The sequence below is a fragment of the Dipodomys spectabilis genome, unplaced genomic scaffold (assembly GCF_019054845.1).
Source record: "Dipodomys spectabilis isolate Male_0828 unplaced genomic scaffold, ASM1905484v1 ptg000043l, whole genome shotgun sequence".
Taxonomy (NCBI): Eukaryota; Metazoa; Chordata; class Mammalia; order Rodentia; family Heteromyidae; genus Dipodomys; species Dipodomys spectabilis.
This window is the reverse complement of record NW_024870720.1, coordinates 7,553,365-7,576,539: the sequence shown is the minus strand read 5'-3', so window position 1 is coordinate 7,576,539 and position 23,175 is coordinate 7,553,365. Positions and strand designations below refer to the sequence as shown.

At 39.2% G+C, this 23,175-nt stretch overlaps 1 protein-coding gene across 5 annotated transcripts in view; it reads left to right on the top strand.

Annotated features, from left to right (window-relative positions):
- The window catches only part of Pds5a (PDS5 cohesin associated factor A), a 109,611-nt gene that overhangs the window by 69,333 nt on the left and 17,103 nt on the right, over positions 1–23,175 (top strand). For all 5 annotated transcript variants that reach the window (XM_042678061.1, XM_042678060.1, XM_042678063.1 and 2 more), the window contains exons 20-26: positions 2,934–3,057; positions 4,224–4,382; positions 8,209–8,277; positions 11,869–12,005; positions 13,511–13,634; positions 14,773–14,977; positions 15,180–15,294. In XM_042678061.1, coding sequence (XP_042533995.1) covers positions 2,934–3,057; positions 4,224–4,382; positions 8,209–8,277; positions 11,869–12,005; positions 13,511–13,634; positions 14,773–14,977; positions 15,180–15,294 — 933 coding nt within the window. The remainder of the gene's footprint in view (positions 1–2,933; positions 3,058–4,223; positions 4,383–8,208; positions 8,278–11,868; positions 12,006–13,510; positions 13,635–14,772; positions 14,978–15,179; positions 15,295–23,175) is intronic.

Sequence of the window (23,175 nt, the reverse complement as noted above, 5' to 3'; positions counted from 1 at the left end):
ATGTATACATTATCTGAAAATATAAAACTCTAGGAAAGAGTTTCTGTTGACTTTTTTTTTTTATGGGTCCTGGGGTTTGAACTCAACCTGGGCCATGTCCGTGAGCTTCTTTGTGCTCAAGGCTAGCACTTTACCAGTTGAGCAACACCACTTCTGGCCTTTTCTGAGTAGTTTGGTGGTGATATGAGTCTCAGGGACTTTCTTGCCCAGGCTGGTTTCAGATCGCAGACTCCTGGCGTGAATCACTGGTGCCTGGCTAGCTGTTGACTTCTTTAAAGAGAAAAAGCTGTCCCTTTTTTATCTTACATGTTATTTTTTAAAAAATTTTTTATAAAGGTGATATGCAGAGGGATTATAGTCTCATTAAGTCAGGAGAGAGTACATTTTTTGGACAGTGTCACCCCTTCTTTCAGTCTGTCTCCTGTCCCTACCCACAAGCTAGAATAGTGTCTGGTGAGTACCACTGCTGTATTTGTTCACCTTTTATCCCTCTGTGGTTCCTCCCTTACGCTCCCAAAGACAGAAAAATAAGCAAGAAAGAAGGAAAAGAAAACAGAAGCAGCAACAAAGAAAAAATAACCTGTTTTCCTTTCCTTTTTTTTTTTTTTTGTGCTAGTCCTGTCTGTGGCTTGGACTTGGGGCCTGAGTACTATCCCTGAGCTTCTTTTGCTAAAGGCTAGCGCTCTACCACTTGAGTGAGCCACAGTCCCACTTCTGGCTTCATGCATGCTAGGCAAGCACTCTACCACTAAGCCACATTCCCACCCTGCTGTTTTTTCTTTTTATTTGTTAAAATCAAAGTATTCAGGACTTTATACTCCCTCTTAACTCTTTCTCTCAAGATTGGTGCTCTGCCACTTGAGCAACACCTCTAGTTCTGGCTTTTTGCTGGTTAATTGGCAATGATTCTCTTGGATTTACCCGCCTAGTTGACTATAAACCTTGATCCTCACATCTCAGCTTCCTGAGTAGAATTATACATGTGAGCCATTAGTTCCTATCACAGAATCTATCCCTAAAAGAATTGTATCCCAAGAGAAGAAGTAGATAAATATAGTCGAGCCTGGGTCCCGGTAGTTCACACCTCTAATCTTAACTATGCATGAGGTTGACAGTTCAAAGCTGTCTAGGCAGGAAAATTCATTAGACTTGTATCTCCAGTTAGCCACCAGAAGTTTGGTATTGAAGCTGTGGATCAAGTGGTAGACCACTAGCTTTGGGTAAAAAACCTCAGGGATAGTACCCAGGACCAGAGTTCAAGCCCCAGGTCTAGTGTGTGTGCGTGCACACAGACAGACAAACAGACACACACACACACACAGAGAAGGAAGAAAAAAATGGGGAGAGAAGAAAGAATGGTTGGGGCAAGAAGAAATTAATGGAAAACAGAAACACACCACCAAAGGCTTCAATACTAGTCCTGATGATACCATTTGATTTTAGCACTCCATAAATAAAGCATAGAGTTTGCTCACTTATTAACATTACAGGTTTTCCAGGATGAATTAATACTATGTTTAATGAAGAGTTTAATCAAAACTGTGTCTTTAGTTATTCACTGGTGCTAGTAAAAAATGTTACTCTCCTGAGTTAACAAAGAGAGACTAAATTATGCCGAGTCAAGGGTAGGTATTTGAACATAACAATATATATTCATAATCAAATATCCATGGAAAACATCTTGAAGCATTTCCTAAATATAAAATCAAACTTATCCTTAGCAACATGTGTCTCAGCTTTTTTGATTGAGGGTGTACAGCTTGGGCCTTGTATATTGCTATTGAAGTCTAGTCCTTCATTATAAGATAACCTTGTCAAGGCATCATTTCATTTGACATCACCAAACTTTTCTAAAAATACATCTTTTCTAATTTTATAAAATGTGAAAAAGTATCTTTAAATTTTTACATTGCTTAAGTTTAACTTATATGTTCATCATAAAAAGCTGAAAGCAAGGCTGGACATGTTGGCATAGTGGTAGGATGCTTGCCTACCACTATGCAGAAGCACTGGATTTAATCTCTAGGGCTATGGAAACAAATACCTGTGAACCTAGGGCTGGAAAATCTGCCTAGCAAGTATGTGGCCTTGAGTTCAATCCCTAGTACTTCAATCCACCAAACATTTTACCTTATTAATAGTTGAGTTAGAGTAGAGACAACACTGAACTTATTTTTAGTATTTGTCCAATATCATAGATTTACTTTGCTTATTTTTGCCAGTATCATTCCAACTATTTGCTAAAATATAAGTTTTATTTTTCTGATTTCTTTGTCTTCTTTGATATAAATATAGGAACTTATTTTTAAAAAACTGGAAAATAGGAATATCTACTTAGAAGGTAAATGTAAAAGTGTATCCTGGGACAAGCTTTAGTTTATAGAATAAGGGAGACTTGTTTACTGTTTCTTCATATTTATGTGCTAGATTTAAAATGAGAATTGTCTTATGACCTTTATCATGAGGTATTTCTTTTTCTTAATTCATACTTTAGGATAGAAAGGTAGCTTCCAAGCTGGGCGCTGGTGGCTCATGCCTGTAATCCTAGCTACTCAGGAGGCTGAGATTTGAGGATCGTGGTTCAAAGCCAGCCCAGGCAGGAAAGTCCATGAAACTCTTATCTCCAATAAATCACTAGAAAACTGGAAGGGGCACTGTGGCTCAAGCGGTAGAATGCTTGCCTTGTAGAGCGCTAGCCTTGAGCTGAAGAGTGCAGGGACAGCACTCAGGCCCAGAGTTCAAGCCCCACAACTGACCAAAAAAAAAAAAGAGAGAGAAAAGTAGTTTCCAATCTTTCTCCACATCAAATAATTTCTCAGAGTGTTCTCTTAGCAACGCATACCCAATTATGCAAAGTGGAAGACAATGAGACTAATAATACTTGTGACTTTATGGGCTGAACAAAATGACAACTATGATACTATTTTTTGCAGGACATTAATTCCCATTTTACATCAGAAAGCAAAGAGGGGTACACCACACCAAGCAAAACAAGCTGTGCACTGTATACATGCCATTTTCACAAATAAAGAAGTCCAGCTCGCACAGATTTTTGAGGTATTTATAATACATAGGATATGTTTATATGGATTTTACTTTGTAAGCTCTTTATGTGGGTTTTATGGAATCTAGATGAGTTTCAAAAAACTATGTTACCCTATTATATAAGTTTCTTGGATGCATGATTCTTCTCCCCCCCCCCCCCCCCCCCCCCACACACACACACATATACACAGTGGGGCTTAAAGTCTGGGACTAGACGTTGTCCCTGAGCTCTTCAGCTCAAGGCTAGCCCTTTACCACTTGAGGCACAGCACCACTTCCAGTTTTCTAGGGTTTATTGGAGATGAGAGTCTCACAGACTTTTCTGCTAGGGCTGGATTTGAATTGTGAGACAATTTTTTTTTTTTTTTTTTGGGGTCCAGTCGTGGGGCCTGAACTCTGGGCCTGGGCGTTGTCTCTCAGCTCTTTTTTTTTTTTTTTTTTTTTTTTTTTTTTTTTTTTTTTTGTCTCTCAGCTCTTCAGCTCAAGGCTAGCGCTCTACCACTTGAGCCATAGCACCATTTCCGGCTTATTTCGTTTTGCTTATGTGGTGCTGGGGAATCGAACCCAGGGCCTCAAGCATGCAAGGCAAGTGCTCTACCACTGAGCCACCTACCCAGCCTGGATTTGAATTGTGATCCTCAGATCTCAGCTTCCTGAGCCACCAACGCCGGCTTGATTTCTTTCTTTTTAATACATTGAGGGTAGTAAACATAAAACTTACTTTTTATGATTGACGATTATATAAAATGTCCTCACAGAATAATAAATCCATCAATTTAGCAGACATAATGTAGAATGGCAGAAACTAATGCACATTTGATATGACTGTTCTTATTTCACTATTTATTTATTTGTTTATTTATTTATTTATTTATTTAGTCGGTCGTAGGGCCTGAACTCTGGGCCTAAGTGCTGTCCCTCAGCTCTTCAGTTCAAGACTAGGTGTAGGCCTCTACCTCTTGAGCCACAGCCTTATTTATTTTACTGTACACTCTTTCAATTTTGTTAAATTTAAGTAGGTAAGTTAAAAACCAAATACCTAATATGGCTTAAGTCAGTTATTGTCAGATCATTAAAATAAATTGATAAGGAAACTTTGGGAGACTCAGGAAATTTTTATTTTAGAATATGTAAATGTTTATAAAACAGACTGGTAATTGTTTCTTTTACTTTTTTAGCCACTCAGTAGGAGTTTGAATGCTGATGTACCAGAACAACTTATTACTCCATTAGTTTCACTAGGTCACATTTCTATGTTGGCACCTGATCAGTTTGCTTCCCCAATGAAATCTGTAGTAGCAAATTTTATTGTGAAAGATCTACTAATGAATGACAGGGTAAGTTTCTCATTTAATTAAATGAATTGACTACACCTTTTCACAGAAGCATTTTATTTTTCTGAAGTCTCTTCACTTCTTCATCTCCTTCTCTTCCTCTCAGTCTTTTTGTATGTTGTGATGTATTTTAAGAACTGATCTTACTAACCATAGCTTTTCCACTTAGTTGTACTTTCACCTCCACATTTTTCCATTTAAATTATCCCAAACACTTTCTGTGTTTGAGATACCTATTGCCAGAGGTAACCTTTTAAGAAAGATTTTAAAGCTGGGCACCAGTGACTTATGACTGTAATCCTCGATACTTAGGAGACTCAGATTTAAGGATCATGATTCAGAGCTAGCCCAGACTGAAAGCCCCTGTGAGATTCTTATCTCCAGTTAACCACTAGAAAACCAGAATGGCACTGTGGCTTAAAGTGGTAGAGTGCTAGGAGGGAAAGAGCTCATAGATAGTACCCAGGCCCTGAGTTCAAGCATCACAACTGGCCCCCCAAAAATAGAAATTTAAGAAGACTATTGTGGTTTGGGGCACTTGTAATTATAGTTCTCAGAAGACTGAGGCAGAAATATGTAGAGTTTGGATCCAGCTAGAACTACATAGGGAAGTCTTGTTTTGGGAGGGTTTTATGTATGTTCTGGTCCTGGGGCTTGAACTCAGGGCTTGGATATATGCCTGAGCTTTTTTGTTCAGGGCTACCACTTGAGTCAGTAGTACCCAGGCTGTAAAGTCTTGTTTCAATGGAGGAAGGAAGGAAATGAGAGATGAATGATAAAATTGAGATACTATTACTGTACATTCACAGTTTTCTAGAGTTCTATTGTTGCCTTTTCTACCACTCTTGTTTCTATCATTACTAAAAATATTAATGGATTTGAATTTTACTAATTTTATTGCACATTTGGCATTAGACTTACGTATTGTTTTCAGATACTGAACTATGTGTGGATGTGTTTTTACTTTTAGATTGGAACCCAAGAATGTACAAATAGGGAAGCTTCACTATGTCATTTCAGAAATATAATCTGATTAAGAATCACTACTTGGGCTGGTTGCTGGTGGCTCACTCCTATAATCCTAACTACTCAGAACGTTTAGCTCTGAGGAACACTGTTCGAAGCCAGTCCTGGCAAGAAAGTATAAAACTTACCTCCAATTAACCACCAAAAAAATCAGAAGTAGAGCTGTGCTTTAAGTGGTAGAGCATTAGCCTTGAGCATGAAAGTTCAGGGGCAGGGCTGGGAAGTGGTAGAGTGCTCACCTTGCATGCATGAGGCCCTGTGTTTGATTCCTCAACACCACATAAGCAGAAAAAGCCGGAAGTGGCACTGTGGCTCAAGTGGTAGAGAGCTAGTTGAAGAGCTGAGGGACAGCACCCAGACTGAGTTCAGGCTCCACGACTGACAAAAAAACGAAAAGAAAGTAAGTTCAGGGGTAGCACCCAGGCTCTGAGTTCAAGCTCCAGTACTAGCATGTAAAGAAAAACAAAACAAACCAAAACAAACACTGCTTGGGAGTCAGGTGATCACAAGCTCAGAACCACATAGTAAGACCCTGTTTCAAAAGTGAAAGAAAGCAAAGGAAGGATTTCTACTTTACCAAATGGATATAAATTGAAAAGAGTTATTGAAAAGGACACAAACTATTCTTAAAATTTTTCAGTGTGGATGACTTTGTTTTAATTTATCACAAATGCAAACTATCCAAATCTTTCCTAACCATATAGTTAGTTATCTTGGTAACTTAACCAGTGTGTCTTTTGTATTTAGAGTACTTCGGCTAATTCCTTTTATGCTTTTTTTTTTTTTTTGGTCCGGTCGTGTGGCCTGAACTCTGGACCTGGGCGCTGTCCCTCAGCTCTTCAGCTCAAGGCTAGCTCTGTCACTTGAGCCACAGCACCACTTTCGGTTTTTTCTGCTTATGTGTTGCTGAGGAATCGAACCAAGGGCCTCATGCATGCAAGGCAAGCGCTTTACCACTGAGCCACCTTCCCAGCCCCTGCATTTTATTTTTGATAGACAAATAAACTTACACATAGTGATAGATAAAATAACATGTAGTATGATATTTTAATATATGTACACAATATGTAATGGTCAGATCAGGGTAATTGGTAAGTTTTTCATCTTAGGCTTATATTACTCTTTTGTAAACATTCTAAATCCTGTTTAAAAACAATTTTGAAATAATTCCATTATTGTTTATTCTAGTTATCCTTTACTGTGTTATAGGATATTAGTAGTTCTGTCCACATGCTTCTTTATACCCATTAACCAAATGTTTTGTAATTATGCTCAATTATATAATACAGATTTTGCCATTTTAGGTATAGGGTCACTAATCACCACCACCATCCATCTATCTGCAGACCTCATTTATCATCTCAAATAGATGATTCTGTACTCATTAACATCCTCATTGCTCTTTGCCATAGCCCATCATTACAGCTGGGTTTTTTTTGGCTTTATGAATTGACTGATTCTAGATATCTCGTAAAGTAATACTTGTTTGGTATTTCATTTATTTCACTAAGCAAGTTAACCATGTTACTTTTATGGCTGAAACATATTCCTTTCTGTTTATAGCTCATATTTTGTGTATTCATTTATTGATAGACACTTGTTTCCAATGTTATAATGCTTGCAAAGCTGATAGGTACATTTCATTACCTGTTTTCTGATATTTGGAGTATGTGCCTGATAGCAAAATGGGTAGATCACATGCTCATTTTGTGTTGAACTTCTTGTTGTTGTTCTGGTACTAGGGCTTCAACTCAAGGCCTGGATACTATCTCTTAACTTTTGTGCTTAAGACTCATATTCCACCACTTGATCCACAGCCCTTCTTCTAGCTTTTTGGTGGTTAATTGGAGATAAGAATCTCATAGAATTTCCTTTCCCAGGAGGGCTTTGGGTTTGAATAGTAATGCTCAGATTTTAGCCTCCTGAGTAGCTGGGATTATCTGTGTGAGCCACCAGCATCCAGTTTGAATGTTGAACTTTTTGAGCCTCCACTGGACTGTTTTCCACAGTGTCTGTACCATTTTACATTCTCACCAACAATACTTGAAGGTTCAAGTTGTCTTCATACTTGCTATTTCTTAACAGAGTAATATTTGTGCTATTGGCTATGAAGTAGTAATTCATTATAGGTTTGCTTTGTTGTTGTTTTTTTGTTTGTTTGTTTGTTTTGTGCTGGTACTGGGGCTTGAACTGCAGGCCTGGGTGTTGAACTCAAGGATACTCTTCTACCACTTGAGCCCCACACTACTGGCTTTTTTGACTGATAATTGGACTTTCTTGCCTGGGCTTTCTTCAAACTATGTTCATCAGATCTTAACCTACTGAGTAGCATTTCATGAGATACATGTGCCTAATCTCATTATTGTTTTTATTTGTCTTACCTATATAAATGATGTTGAAGACCGCTTTCATCTGCTTGGTTGATTGCCATCTGTGTATCTTTGGAGAGCTATTTACTCAATTCTATAACCACTTGTAGTTGAGTTGAGACTTCCTTATAAAAGCCTTGTCAAACTGGCTGCAGTGGCTTACCACTATAATCTTAGCTGCTCAGGAAGCTGAGACCTCAAGATTGAAGTTTCAAGTGAGCCCAGTTAGAAATGAATTGACCATATAAATGCAGTAACAGTTGTTTGGATGTTCTTTTTTATTCCCATTGCTCACTATGTTAATCTTGTAGTATGGACCATACTATTTTATATAACATTTTTAGACCTATAGCTTTTGCTATAGATTTTCTGAAAACATTTCTCAACTTTAAAAATGTTCTTTAATACAAGCTAATTTCTTCTGGTGTCTATAGTCAACAGGTGAAAAGAATGGAAAATTATGGTCTCCAGATGAGGAAGTTTCCCCTGAAGTACTGGCAAAGGTAAGTTTGTAAAAGTCTTTAAATTTATGTTCAAAAAAGGAATGTTTAGGACTAGGAATGTGGCTTAGTGGTAAAGTGTAGCCTTGAGCACAGAGAGGCTCAGGGACAATGCCAGGCCCTGAATTCAAGCCCCAGGACTGGCAAAAAACAACAAACAAGAAAAAAAGGAATGTTTAACAGTATTCTGCCCCCACCCCCTGGTCATGGGGCCTGAACTCTGGGCCTTGGCGCTGTCCCTCAGCTCTTCAGCTCAAGGCTAGCGCTTTACCACTTGAGCCACAGCACCACTTAGTGCCTTTTCTGCTTATGTGGTGCTGAGGAATTGAACCTAGGGCCCCATGCATGCAAGTGAGCCACCTTCCCAGTCCCTCTTCTTTTTTTTTTTTTTTTTTTATTGTAAAGATAACTATACAGAGGGTTACAGTTACATGAGTGAGGTAATGAGTACACTTCCTCTTGAACATTGTTACCCCCCTCCATTGTTTTCCCCCTACCATCCCCTCCCTCCCTCCCTTCCTCTTCTTTTTTTATATGCTAATAGTTACCAAGTTTTTCATTGAGATCATTTTGTTTATAGATGAAATAGTACTTAGCTGGTTGCTGGTGGCTCCTGTTTGTAATCCTAGCTACTCAGGAGGCTGAGATCTGAGTATTTGTGAGGGAAGCCAGCCCAAGAAGGAAAGTTTATGAGCTCAGATTTCAAACCATGGTACCATCTCTGCGCTGCCCCTCCCAACCCCCCCCCCCCCCTTTTTTTTTTTTTGGTCCGGTCATGGGGCCTGAACTCTGGGACTGGGCGCTGTCCCTCAGCTCTTCAGCTCAAGGCTAGCGCACCATAGCACACTTCCTGCTTTTTTTTCCCCTGCTTTTATGATACTGAGGAATCGAACCCAGGGCCTCATGCATGCAAGGCAAGCACTGTACCACTGAGCCACCTTCCCAGCCCTCTTTGTCTTTTTGTTGTTGTTGTTGGTTGTGTGGCCTGAACTCTGGGTCACCTTCCCACCCCCCACTTGCCTTTCTATCTCTTCCATTATAATAGGTGTTTGCTTGGTTTTCTGTGCCAGTCCCAAGCCTTAAACTTGACCTCAAATTCTTGTTCAGTTTTCTTCCTGTTCTTTGGCAACTCTTATCAAGTGAACCATGCCTCCAATCTAGATTTTGCTGGTTAATTGGAGATATCTGTCATAAGACTTTTTTTCTCAGCCTTGTTTCAAACTTTAGTTCTTCTGGACTGACCTTCTTGAGTATCTAAGATTATAGGCCTGAGCCAATGGTGCCTATTTAAATGGTTGTTTTTAAGCCGCATGTTTTGTTTTATTTTGTTTTTACCAGTCCTGTGGCTTGAACTTAGGGCCTGGGTACTGTCCCTGAGCATCTTGCTCAAGGCTAGCACTCTACCACTTGAGCCACACCACCACTTCTAGCCTTTTCTGTTCATGTGGTACTAAGGAATCGAACCCAGGGCTTCATGCATGCTAGGTAAGCACTCAACCACTAAGCCATATTCCCAGCCCCTAAGCCACATGTTATTTTAAAATGTTATCTTTTTAATGAAATACATAGTAATTGTACATTTTGTGTGGAACAGTGTGGTATGTTTCAGTACATGTATAAGTAATTAGACGCAGGTAATTAGCATATTATGTCAGATAGTTACTACTCTTTGTATTGGAAACCTTCAAATACCATTTTTTCTAAACTAACTTATTTTTAATTTCTTCTTGTGTTTGTTGTTGATGGCCATGGGGTTTGAATTCAGTGCCTGGGTGCTGTCCACATAGTGGTCTGCCACTTTGATTATCACCTCCATTTCCAGGTTTTAGGTAGTTAATTGGAGAGATAAGAGTCTTACTCACTTTTTCTTTCCTGCCCAGGCTGGCTTTGAACCTCGATCATCAGATCTCAGCCTCCTGAATAACTAGGATTACAGGTGTGAGCCACCTGGGCCTGGCTTATTTATTTTCTTAACTAGTCAATACTAGTGTAAGAAAATATTTTATCTTATAACCTGTAATATACTAGCAGCTGTGCCATTCAGAAAAAATGTGAGCAGTCACTGCTTCTAAGTTATAATCTGGATTAAAGTAGTAGAGGTCAATTATTTAGAAAAAGCATATTTCACAGACAACATATCAATTTGAAATATGTGAACTTGAAGTTGCTCCTATACTGGGGATAACTTTTATACACACTATAGACCAGCTAGTTGTTCTTTCTCCTGTAATTTTGCTGACATAGGGTTTGGATGGGACCTGGGCAGACCCAGCTAAGAACTTGTGGTAGGAAGTTTGGTTGTATTTGGTTCATGTCAAATCAACAGGTTGGCAGCCCAAGACTAATACAACAGAGAGAAACAGGTCAGGAGCCTGAGTGCACTCTAGGGTAGCCATGGCTTTATGACTATGGTGGCATGTGGGAGATGGAATTTAAGTCTACTTCTCATTTCCTTCCTTCCTTCCTTCCTTCCTTCCTTCCTTCCTTCCTTCCTTCCTTCCTTCCTTCCTTCCTTCCTTCCTTCCTTCCTTCCTTCCTTCCTTCTCTCCCTCCTTCCTTCCTTCCCTCCTTCCTTCCTTCCCTCCTTCCTTCCTTCCTTCCCTCCCTCCCTCCCTCCTTCCTTCCTTCCTTCCTTCTTTCCCTTCCTCCCTCCCTCCCTCCTTCCCTCCCTCCTTCCTTCCTTCCCTCCCTCCTTTTTTCCCTCCTTCCATCCCTCCCTCCCTCCCTTTTTTGTCAAGGCCTAGGCACTGTCTTTGATCTTTTTTTTTTTGTCTTTGATCTTTTATGCTTAAGGCTAGCACTTTGCCATTCTGAGCCACAGATCCATTTCTGGTTTTCTGGTGGTTAATTGGAGATAAGAGTCTCACAGACTTTCTTTCCTGGGCTGGCTTCAAATTGCAATCCTCAGATCTCAGCCTTTTGAATGCTAGGATTATAGGTGTGAGCCACTAGCACCCAGGTACTGGTGATATTTTTATGTTTTTTTTTTTTTGTTTATTGGGTTTAAATTTAGGCCATGGTATTTGATGAGCTGGCTCTCTACCACATTAGACATACTCCTAATCCTCTACTCAATATTTTGGAAGATTCAAGTCATTATTGTTAACTATAATTATCCATCTTTACTGTGGAACAATTCACGTTTTTTCCTATTCAACTTCATTCCTGTATCAGTTAATTATCCTTATTCTATCCCTTTCCAGTCATTAGTTACCAGTATACTAAATAGTTATTCTATTTAGTTTTTTCCAATTATTAAAAAATATTGGACAAGTCTTCGAATGTTAACCCTGAGTTCTAGAGCCCAACCATATGCAAGTTATATATTATAGTACTATGTCCCAGTTGCTTTCTCTGTTGGCATAAAGTTATTTGGAAGCTAACTAAGATAATATGATGTGTACAACTTTGGGAAAAGCAACTGATATCAGATTAAGCATGGAATAAATGTTAGTTCTTACTATTACTGTCCCACTGGCAAGTAAGATGTATCTACTGATGAGGATAAGTAAGCTGATCAACTTACATAGTTAATGTTCTCTTTAGTTGGAAATTTAAGTTCCTTCCTTTTTTTAGTATGTTAATATTTTATAGGTACAAGCAATTAAACTTTTGGTAAGATGGCTCTTGGGTATGAAGAATAACCAGTCTAAATCTGCCAACTCAACTCTTCGGTTATTATCAGCAATGTTGGTTAGTGAGGGTGATCTGACAGAGCAAAAGAGGATCAGGTGAGATTTTTCTTTTTTTCTTTTTCTTTTTTTTTTCTTTTTACAATTTCCTTAGCTCAAAAACAGGCAGACATTTATATAACAGTATTTTATCTGATTAATACTAAATTTTGGAATAATACTATGTACCTTCGGGTGAAATCTTAGATAGTTTTCAAGGGTTTTATGTCTTTTGTACTTTTAATAGGACATGTGTGGGTGTGTTTTACTTCTAAAACCTGAACTTAGACCAATAAATTTTTAGTCATAATAAGTATAATCTAACGTTACAGTCTTCAGCATTTGGTTAAGTAAACAAATAGCTGCTAAATTGCCAGTTTTTCCAAAGCACTGAGAGTAGTATTCCAGCAAAAATAGATCAGTACCTACCTTAAATGATCTTATCTACAGAGTAATTTCATAAGTGCATTAACTTAAACGTGTTGAAAAAATAGCTTAAACAATCAAAGATTTCTGATAATTTATAGAAGAGTCTACAGATGCAAAAAGAAAGTGCCATTGGACTCTTCAAATCTGTAACATTGCTATCTTTCTGTTCCTTATAAGATGGGAACAATATCAGTTTTCTTGTTTCTTTCAAAGACTTGGTTTATTTACTAAGGGCCAACAGAAATAACTAAAGATTTCCACTTCTAATTCATTCCTGTTTTAGAATTTGTATGACAGGACAGAAGAGGATATCATTTGTGCATTCAATACTTGTTTAGTACTATTAGTACATAATATTTATAGATACAGAAATCCTCACAAGAGTATGTAATTGAAGGGTTGAATTATGAACATTTACAATAGATTGATGCTTTCTTTAATGCTTTAGCAAATACAATAAAATTAATTTGCATGCAGAATAAGGCAGAGATAGCATTTTAAGAACAGTGATCATTAGAGCTAGTTGGAGGTAGCAAGAAGTTCATATATGGTATGACTATGTAATATATTGCAAAGGCATAGCCTTATTAATCAATAACATTCCATAATGTACATGAAGACTAGATACTATCAGTTGACTTGAAAAAATATTCATCATCATTATGCAGTTTATACAATCTAAACCTTTCCAGTGTTTGATAATTCTTCCCTCCTCTGTTCCTCCATGCCATTTCATCAGATCTATATAGAATTAAGCTAAATTTTTATTATGTTGCAATAAATGCCAACAGATTTTTAAAAACAGAGAAAACACTTAAAATTATGATTTTTAATTCTTTGGGATTTTAAAATCAGATTTAACAGGTGAAGGCTGGTTGTTAGAGTATATTAAGTTATTTGTAGAGCAGAAGGGTAACCTAGAGCACAATAAAGAATGAAGACAGATAAATTTGTTAGCAACAGGTCACTATGGCTTGAGCCTCTTTCCTTGAGATCATGGACACAGTAGCTTTCTCAGCTTTGTATATTAAGCGTAAATTGCCCCGTAAGGATCTTATACTGAAAAAAAAAAAAAAAGCTTTTTATGAGTAATAATGGTTATAGGAAATGTTTATTTCTTTTTTGTTTATTTATAGTAAATCTGACATGTCTCGCTTGCGATTAGCTGCTGGTAGTGCCATAATGAAGCTTGCTCAAGAACCTTGTTACCATGAAATTATTACCCCAGAACAGTTTCAGCTCTGTGCACTTGTCATTAATGTAAGTAATTATCTATTTTTATAAATTTTTTGCCTTAAAGGCTAAAATTATTTATTAATACAGATCCTCTTAGTTTTGTTATTTTATTTTTATGTTTTTCTACTATTGAGATGTCAAACTCAGGCTACCACTTGAATAATCCCAGCCCTATTTTTGCTCTGTGTGTGTGGTGGGGGGGGGGGGGGGGGGGAGATATGCATTCATGCATGCTTCAGTGCCATTCCTTGGCTTTTTTTTTTTTTTTTGTCGGTGATGGGGTTTGAACTCTGCCTGGGCGCTATCCCTCAGCTCTCCAGCTCAAGGCAAGCGCTCTACCACTTGAGCCACAGCTTCACTTCCAGCTTTCTGAGTGGTTTATTGGAGATGACAGTCTCACAGATTTTCCTGCCCAGGCTGGCTTTGAATTGGAATCTTCAGATGTCAGCCTCCTGAGTAGCTAGGATTATAGGTGTAAGCCACCGATGCCCGGCTTCCTTAGCTTTTTTGTTTCAGGCTAGCACTCTACCAACTTGAGCCATATCTCTACTTTTGGCTTTTTGTTGATTAATTGGACATAGGCCTCAGGTATTTTCCTGCCCGGGCTGGCTTTGAACCACAATTCTCAGATCTCAGCCTTCTGAGTAGTTAGGATTACAGATGTGAGCCACCAGCACCCAGCCTCCTTTTTTGTTTTCTCAGGTTCTCAGGCTTCTGCCTGGTCTGGTATTGGGCAATGATTTTCCTCACTTTCCCTATCAAATAGCTTGAATTGTACCTGTGTAGCATCACACCTGCCCTTGAGAATAGATTCATATATAAATATGCATATTAAAAAGGTTGCTGGGGCTGGGAAGGTGGCTCAGCAGTAGAGTGTTTACCTCGCATGCATGAGGCCCTGGGTTCGATTCCTCAGTACAACATAAATAGTAAAAAAGTGACACTGGCTCAAGTGGTAGCGTGCTAGCCTTGAGCTGAAGAGCTCAGGGACAGTACCCAGGCCTAGAATTCAAGCCCCAAGACTGACCAAAAAAATAAAGAGCTTGCTGCTACCTATTTAAGTAATCTGTATGATGTAAAAACAACATACTAAAATTTCTTAAAGTACCCCCTTATTAGAGATTACCCAATTTTACATATTTTGTTTTTTGTACTGATACAGGATGAGTGTTACCAAGTAAGGCAGATATTTGCCCAGAAATTACACAAGGCACTTGTAAAGTTACTGCTCCCATTGGAGTACATGGCCATCTTTGCCTTGTGTGCCAAAGATCCTGTGAAGGAGAGACGAGCACATGCACGACAGTGTTTACTGAAAAACATTAGTATACGCAGGGAGTACATTAAACAGAACCCTATGGCTACTGGTAAGTAACTCAGAGTTGGCAGTGTGCACTTATCTGTTATCAGTGTGTTCATATGAAGGAGGGGCTTATATCTATTTTTCTGTTCATAGTGACTAAATTTTACAGAGATGAGAAAAAAATGGTAACGAAAGTGGCTAGCACTCAAACAAGGTATTATATAAAAGCCATTAAAATTGTTAATATTGATTTTTTTTCACTTTAGAGAAATTATTATCACTGTTGCCTGAATATGTAGTTCCATACATGATTCACCTGCTAGCCCATGATCCAGACTTTACAAGATCACAAGATGTCGATCAACTTCGTGATATCAAAGAGTAAGTCATGTTGTTTTTCAGGAATTCCATGAGTTATTTTTTCTTTTTTAAAGATGTTAACTTTTCCTATTACTATTTTTGTTGGAGTTTTTATTACCTTTTTTGGTTTTATTTTTTGAATATTTAATATTTTTCTTTGCAAAATTGTTTCCAGGGCTGGGAAGGTGGCTCAGTGGTAGAGCGCTTGCCTTACATGAGGCCCTAGGTTCAATTCCTCAGCACCACATAAGCAAAAAAGAAAAAAGCGGAAGTGGCGCTGTGGCTCAAGTGGTAGAGCACTAGCCTTGAGCTGAAGAGCTGAGGGACAGTGCCCAGGCCCAGAGTCCAGGCCCCATGACCGGACCCCCCCCCCCCCCCCCCCCCCCCAAAGAAAAGAAATTATTTCCATCTAACCAACCCTTTCTGTTTTGTTTTAGTATCGTACAGTTACTTAGCTTTCTATGCCTTTGAAATGTATCCATTTGACTTAGTGTTTATATGTGACGTTCTTTCTATTGAGATACAGGCCTCAGTTCTGTAATTTAGAAACGTCTCTACTTAAGTTGGTGTTAGAGCTTAGTAGTGGTATATTTGTATAGTGTTATACTCAACGCACTGGGTTCTATTCCCAATACCACAAGAAAAATAATCTCCTGGGGCTGGGAAGATGGCTCAGTGGTAGAGCGCTTGCCTTGCATGCATGAGGCCCTGGGTTCGATTCCTCAGCACCACATAAGCAAAAAGAAAAAAGCTGGAAGTGGCACTGTGGCTCAAGTGGTAGAGCGCTAGCCTTGAGCTGAAGAGCTGAGGGACAGTGCCCAGGCCCAGGGTTCAGGCCCCACAACCAGACCCAAAAAAAGAAAGAAGAAAAACAATCTCCTTTAATCTTTAGTTTAAGAAAAGATAATCCCAGTGCCAGGAGTACGGACTCATCTATAATCATATCATTCAAGAGGCAGAGTTGGGAAGAATGCAGTTTGAATCTAGCCTGGGTAAAGACTTTGTAAGTCCATCTCAATCAACATAAGTGGTAGTACATGCCTGTCATCCTAGCTGTTTAGGAAGCACAAATAGAAGTATTGTTGTTCAGGCCAGCCTGGGAGTAAATATCAGAACTTATCCCAAATGAATTCAAGTAAAAGTTCTCGGTACATGGCTCAAGTGATAGAGCACTTGCCTACCATGAGAACATTAGTTCATACCCCCTCAGTACCACCAGAAAAGTGAAGATAAAAAATACTTATCCATACATAAAATATTCTATGGCTAGTCTGTAAACAAATAGTAAACCAGTGTATATGATACCAAACTTTGTATATGACACAGGATGAAAGATTAACAGGCTAAAGGTTATGTACACATGATAAAATAATATTTGCTATCTTTCTTCATTGCTGTTTTGCCCTCAAGTTGATACTGTCAGATTATATTGAAAGTATTACATTTTTTACTACTAGACAGTAACTTTTTCCTAAGCTGATTTAAAACTCAGCATTTAAAGCATTGTATAGATTTGGTGGATAACCTTGTCAAAATCTTAATGGGAAAAATGTTGTTCATTGTCCTACATTATTTGTAAGCATTAGATTATGAGATCCTTATATTTTGAGGACTTCTCATTCTGTTGTTCAACACATCATCCCAGTGATGTGATGTTACCCTTTAATTTAAAATACATGAAATCTCCTTTTTTTTTTTTTTTTTTTTTTTAATTTTGCCAGTCCTGTGGCTTGAACACAGGGCCTAGGCCCTGTCCCTGAGCTGCTTTTGCTCAAGATTAGCACTCTCCCACTTGAGCTACAATGCTGCTCCAGCCTTTTCTGTTTATGTGGTACTGAGGAAGCACTCTACCACTAAACCACATTCCTAATCCAAAGTCTACTTTTTTTGTGTGTGCCAGTCCTGGGGCTTGAAGTCAATGCTTTTTTAACTCAGGGACAGTGCCCAGGCCTTGAGTTCAAACCCCCTGACCAACAGAGCCTCCCCTTTTCTCCTCCCCACCCCCAAAAGAAAAAAAAAGTTTGGATTTAACTGATTTGCAAGTTTCCTTTTTCTTGTTGTTTGGAATTACTATGGGTTGAACCCAGATCTTTACCCTTTTAGAAAGCCACTCCACTGCTTGAGCCACATCTCCAGCTCTTTCTTGAACTTTTTTCCTTTGTCAGTACTGGAACTGGAACTCAGGGCATCATGTTCTAGGTTGACATTCTTGCTCATGTCTGCCACTTAAGCAATACCTCCAGTCTAACATTTTGCTGTTTAATCGAAGATGGAGTCTTACAGACTCTGTTCTAACTGGCTTCTGTGATCCTGTAGGTCTTAGCTCCTTAAGACAATAGGATGAACTGTTGATGCCAGGTTTTGCTCTGGTTATTTTTGAGATAAGATCTGGCCTTTTGTATCCACCTACCTAAATTGCAATCCTTGTACTTACTTATGTTACTTGCTATACCTGAAATAATAGGTGTGCTACCCCAATCAGCTTTTTCTGTTGATGTGAGGTCTTTTGTGAACTCTTTTGGATTTACCTGGACACAATCCTCCGAATCTCGTTGTAGCTGGAATAACAGATATACACCAAATTATCTTGCTGTTAGTGGAGATGGACATAGCATTAACTTTTTGCTTGTGTTGGCCTCACCCCATGATCTTCTAATCTCTGCTTGAGTAACTATGTTGAGAGGTGTGAGCCACTACCTAAACTAAGGGCCTTGCTTGACAAGAATTCTTGACAGTTGAGCTGCAGCTCCAGCCCTAAGTAAATACTTTCTAAAACTACATTGTTAAATTTCAGCTGAGGATTGGGAATGTGGCATGGTGGTAGAATGCTTTCCAAGCATGCATGAGGCCCTGGGTTCGATTCCACGGTACCATGTAAATAAATTTTTTTAGGAAGTGGCCCTGTAGCTCAAGTGGTAGAGTGCTCACCTTGAGCTGAAGCCCAGAGTTTAAGCCCCATGACCGACAATAAATAAATAAATAAATAAATAAATTTTTTTAAAAATTCAGCTTGAAGCTGGGAAGATGGCTCAGTGGTAGAGTGCTTGCCTCGCATGCATGAGGCCCTGGGTTCGATTCTTCAGCACCACATAAGCAGTAAAAGCCAGAAGTGATGCTGTGGTTCAAGTGGTAGAGCCATGAGCTGAAGAGGTGAGGGACAGCACCCAGGCCCAGAGTTTTAAAAAAAAAAAGCTTTGTTCCTGTAATCCTAGCTACTCAGGAGGCTGAGATCTGAGGATCGCGGTTCAAAGCCAGCCCGGGCAGGAGAGACCGTGAGACACCTATCTCCAATAAACCACCAGAAAACCGGAAGTGGCGCTGTACCTCAAGTGGTAGAGCGCTCGTCTTGAGCTGAAGAGCTGAGGGACAGCGCCCAGGCCCAGAGTTCAAGCCCCACCACTGACAAAAAAAAAAAAAAAAAAGCTTTGTTATAAGAAGAATACTGAATTACACAGAGTCTTTAGAGTTAGAATTGAAATTAATGGCACATATTATTTTGTCCTTAATTTTGTTTGGTCTTACATGCAGCACTTTTTTTTTTGGTAGGTAGTGGGGCTTGAACTCTGAGCCTGAGCGCTTTCCCTTAGCTCTTCAGCTCAAGGCGAGCACTCTACCACTTGAGCTACAGTGCCACTTCCACATGCAGCACTTTTTTATTTCTATTTTTTTATTTTTTGGGGGTCCGGTCGTGGGGCTTGAACTCTGGGCCTGGGTGCTGTCCCTCAGCTCTTCAGCTCAAGGCTAGCACTCTACCACTTGAGCCACAGCGCCACTTCCGGCTTTTTTCTTTTTGCTTATGTGGTGCTGAGGAATTGAACCCAGGGCCTCATGCATGCAAGGCAAGTGCTCTACCACTGAGCCACTTCCCAGCCCCGCACTTTTCATTTTTAAACATTTTTACCATTTACTTTAAATAATGTTTTCCATAGCATAGTTTAATGATGTGCCAGAAGGAAAAACTATTTTTGTTTTTCAGTCATGGAGCTTGAATTCTGGGCTTGGGTGCTGCCCCTCAGCTCTTCAGCTCAAGGCTAGCTAGCTCTCTACCACTTGAGCCACAGTGCCACTTTGGTTTTTTTCTGTTTATATGATGCTGAGAAATGGAACCCAGGGCCTCATGCAAGTACTCTACCACTGGCCCACCTCTAAGCCTAGCAAAAATTTTAATTGCATACATTAGCAATAGATTGTTTCATTGTGATAATTCCGTGGACTTACACAGTGTGCTTCAAACAAATTCATCATGTGTTCCCTTAGCACTTCTCTCCCTTCTCTTCAAATGGTAATTTATTTGTGTATGTGTGACATAACTTCAATCCTCTTCACTTCCCAGTGCTTGCTCCCCTTTTCCCTCTGACTCCCCCCACTCCACATAACCTTGCCCCTTTTATATTCATACCCATCATTATCAATAGCAACATGGGTTTAAATTCCACAGACAAGTAAAAACATGCAGTACTGTATTTTTGAAGTTGTAATATCTGTCCAACACAGTAATCTGCTGTTCCATCCATTTTCCTTCAAATGATGTGTTATTCTTTGTCACACCATTGTGTTCTTTATTTGGTCATTGAGTACCATGTGCTGGTTATCATCTCTTGGCTATCACGAATAATACTTTGTATACCCGAGTGGTATTTTAGTTTTATTAAGAACCCCTGTGTGGTTTTCAATAGTGGTTATACTACTTTACATTCTTAACAGCAGTGCCTGAGGGTTCCTTTCCCCCTACAGTCCTACTACCATTTGTTGTTCCCTCCCCTCTTCTCCTCCTTCTGGGGATTGAACTGAAGGCCTGGGCATTGTCCCTGGTTCTTTAGCTCAAGACTAGCTCTACCACTTGAGCTACATTGCCACTTCAGGCTTTTTGTGGTACTGAGGAATCAAACCCTGGGCTTCATGCATGCTAGGCAAGCACTCTTCCAATAAGCCACATACCCAGCCCATTTGTTGTTTTCTTGATAGCTACCATTCTCACTGGAGTGAGATGGAAAGCTCCTTTATAGCTAATGATACTGCACATTTCTGCATATATTGATTACTATTATTTATAGTGCTACTTGAGAGAACCATTCAACTCATTTTCCTATTTATTACTTGAATTATTTGTTCTTGTGATTAACTTATAAGCTCTTTGTATATGTATAATACTAATTCTTTTTTTAAAATTCTTTATTGTGATTAAGTGATTACATAAATTTCCCAAATTTCACAGTGTTGTGGGATAGTGATGCTTAAAGTCACATACACATAGAATATGAATTCTTTATCCATTGAACAGACAAAAGTTTTCTCTCATTCTCTGGGTAGGTTTCTGATTCTAGTAGTGATTTCTTTTGTTGTGTGTAAACTTTAAATTTGATGCAATTCCATTTGTCTGCTCAAAAGTCATTGCCTATGCTTTTTTTTTCAGTTGTTTTACCATAGTAATTTCAGAATTTTAGATCTTCTAGCCACTTGAAATAGATTGCAGTGTAAGGCAAGGTGTAGGGATTTAGTTTCAGTCTTCTAAATGTGGCTATTCTAGAATTTCCTATCGCTGTACATTTTGATGCTATCTTCAGGCTCCCTTCTGTCTCCTAGGGAGCCAGGACAGGCTTGGAACTGTTGGCTGCTATTTTCTCTCTTCTTTTTCTTTATGCTTATACCTTTTTTGTGATTCCCAGTGTTCATCCAGATTCTCTCTTCAGAACATAGTATTTCATGTATTACTTGGCTCTTTCAGAGTCAAAATCTCTCATCTTTCCCTTGCCTCTCTATTAGTATTTTTGAACTTGTGCCAAATAAAATTTTGTTTTGATATTTTAAAATGTGTAATTGAGTAGAAAATAATGTTTTAGGTTTTTCTCTCATAGATCTATAAATACAATGCCACGTTGTGTCTGCCAGATCTATGTTACCTAGATGCTAGTCTTGAATTCCTATGCTGAAACACTCATGGCTTAACTTCCCAAGTAGCTGAAACTACATATGTAATATGCATGCCTGGTTTGCCTATATCTTGATTGAATTACTCTAATATTGAGCTATAGGAATTATTTATATATTGAGATATTTCTTGTGAGATATATGATTTAACCTCTTCTAGCTGGTCTCCTTTAATAAATAAGAGCTTTAAATTTTACTGAAGCAGAGTTGAATTCTCTTAACAGCTTTTGTGTCCTATATAAGAATCCATATCCAAGGCTGGGCACTGGTGCCTCATGCCTATAATCCTAACAATTTAGGAGGCTAAGAGCTGAGAACTGTGGGCAGCCAGTCTGTGCAAAAGAGTCCAAAGATTCTCCAACAAACAAAAAGATAACTGGATGAGTCAGAAGAGCTGAAGAAGAATGCAAGATCCTGAGTTCAGATTTTCTTTATTATGGCTTGTCTTTCTCAGTGTGGTGTCCTCAAATTCCATCCACTTTCCTGAAAATTATTACTTCTTTTGTTGTTGTTGTTGTTGTTGTTGATCGTGGGGCTAGAACTCTGAGCCTGGGCGCTGTCCCTCAGCTCTTCAGCTCAAGGCGAACGCTCTATCTCTTGAGCCACAGCACCACTTCCAGTTTTCTAGTGGTTTACTGGAGATAAGAGTCTCACGGACTTTCCTGCCAGGGCTGGCTTTGAACCGTGATCCTCAGATCTCAGCCTCCTGAGTAGCTAGGATTACAGGCATGAGCCATCGGTGCCTGGCACTTCATTTTTCTTTTCTTTTTTTGGGGGGGGGGGGAGGGTCGGGTCATGGGTCCTGAACTCTGGGCCTGGCCACTGTCCCTCAGCTCTTCAGCTCAAGGCTAGCACTCTACCACTTGAGCCACAGCACCACTTCTGGCTTTTTTTTTTTTTTTTTTGCTTATGTGGTGCTGAGGAATCGAACCCAGGGCCTCATGCATATAAGGCAAGCGCTCTACCACTGAGCCACCTTCCCAGCCCATTTTTTTTAAGACTATGTAATATTCCATAGATGTGGATGTCTACGGTTTGTTCACCTGTTGTGCACCTCAGTTCATCCCATTATTAGGCTATTATGAACAGTACTATACTGAACATAGATATGAAGTCTCTTCATGGTATATAGATTTAGTCTCCTTTGGATATTTATTGAAGTCATAAAGTCTACTTTTAGTCTTTCGAGGAGTTTAATTTCCTTAGTGCTTGTACTAGTGTACATTCCTACCAACAGTGAATGAGGATTATGTGTGTGTACCCATGTCTTTGCCTGTGTTGCTTTTTGTGATGGATGCCATTCTGACTAGGGTGAGATGGAATCTTAATGTAATTTTGATTTGCATTTTATGTCTAAGGATTTCTTTTTATGTGTCAGCCATTTGTGAATTTCTTCTGAGAGCTTTGTGTTCAGTTCACGTGCATAGTGATTAATTGGATGAGAGACAGAGTGTGTATGTGTTTGTCCTAGGGCTTGAACTCAAGGCCTGGACGCTATACCTGAACTTTTTTGCTCAAGGTTAATGCTTTACCACTTGAGCCCCAGCTCCACTTCAGGCTTTTTGGTGGTTAATTGGAGATGTTGCATGGATTTTCCTAGTCAAGTTGGCTTCTAATAGGCATCTTCAGATTTCATTCTCATGAGAAGCTAGGATTATAGGAGTGATCCTATAACTTTCTCTCTGTTTTCCTATAGTAGATTTAAATTTTTATGCCTCAGTTTGAGCTCTTTGAACCAATTGGAGTTGATCAAGTGGGTACCCAGTTTTCCTAGCAACATATATTGACAAGGCTCTCTTTTTCCCCGTAGTGTTTGTTGGTCCTTTGTCAAAAATTAGTTGGTAGGTGGATTTTGGTGGCTCAAACCTGTAATCCTAGCTACTCAGGAGTCTGAAATCTAAGGATCGAGGTTCAAAGCCATCTCAGACAGGAAAGTGAGACTCTTATCTCCAGTTTACCACCAGAAAACCAGAA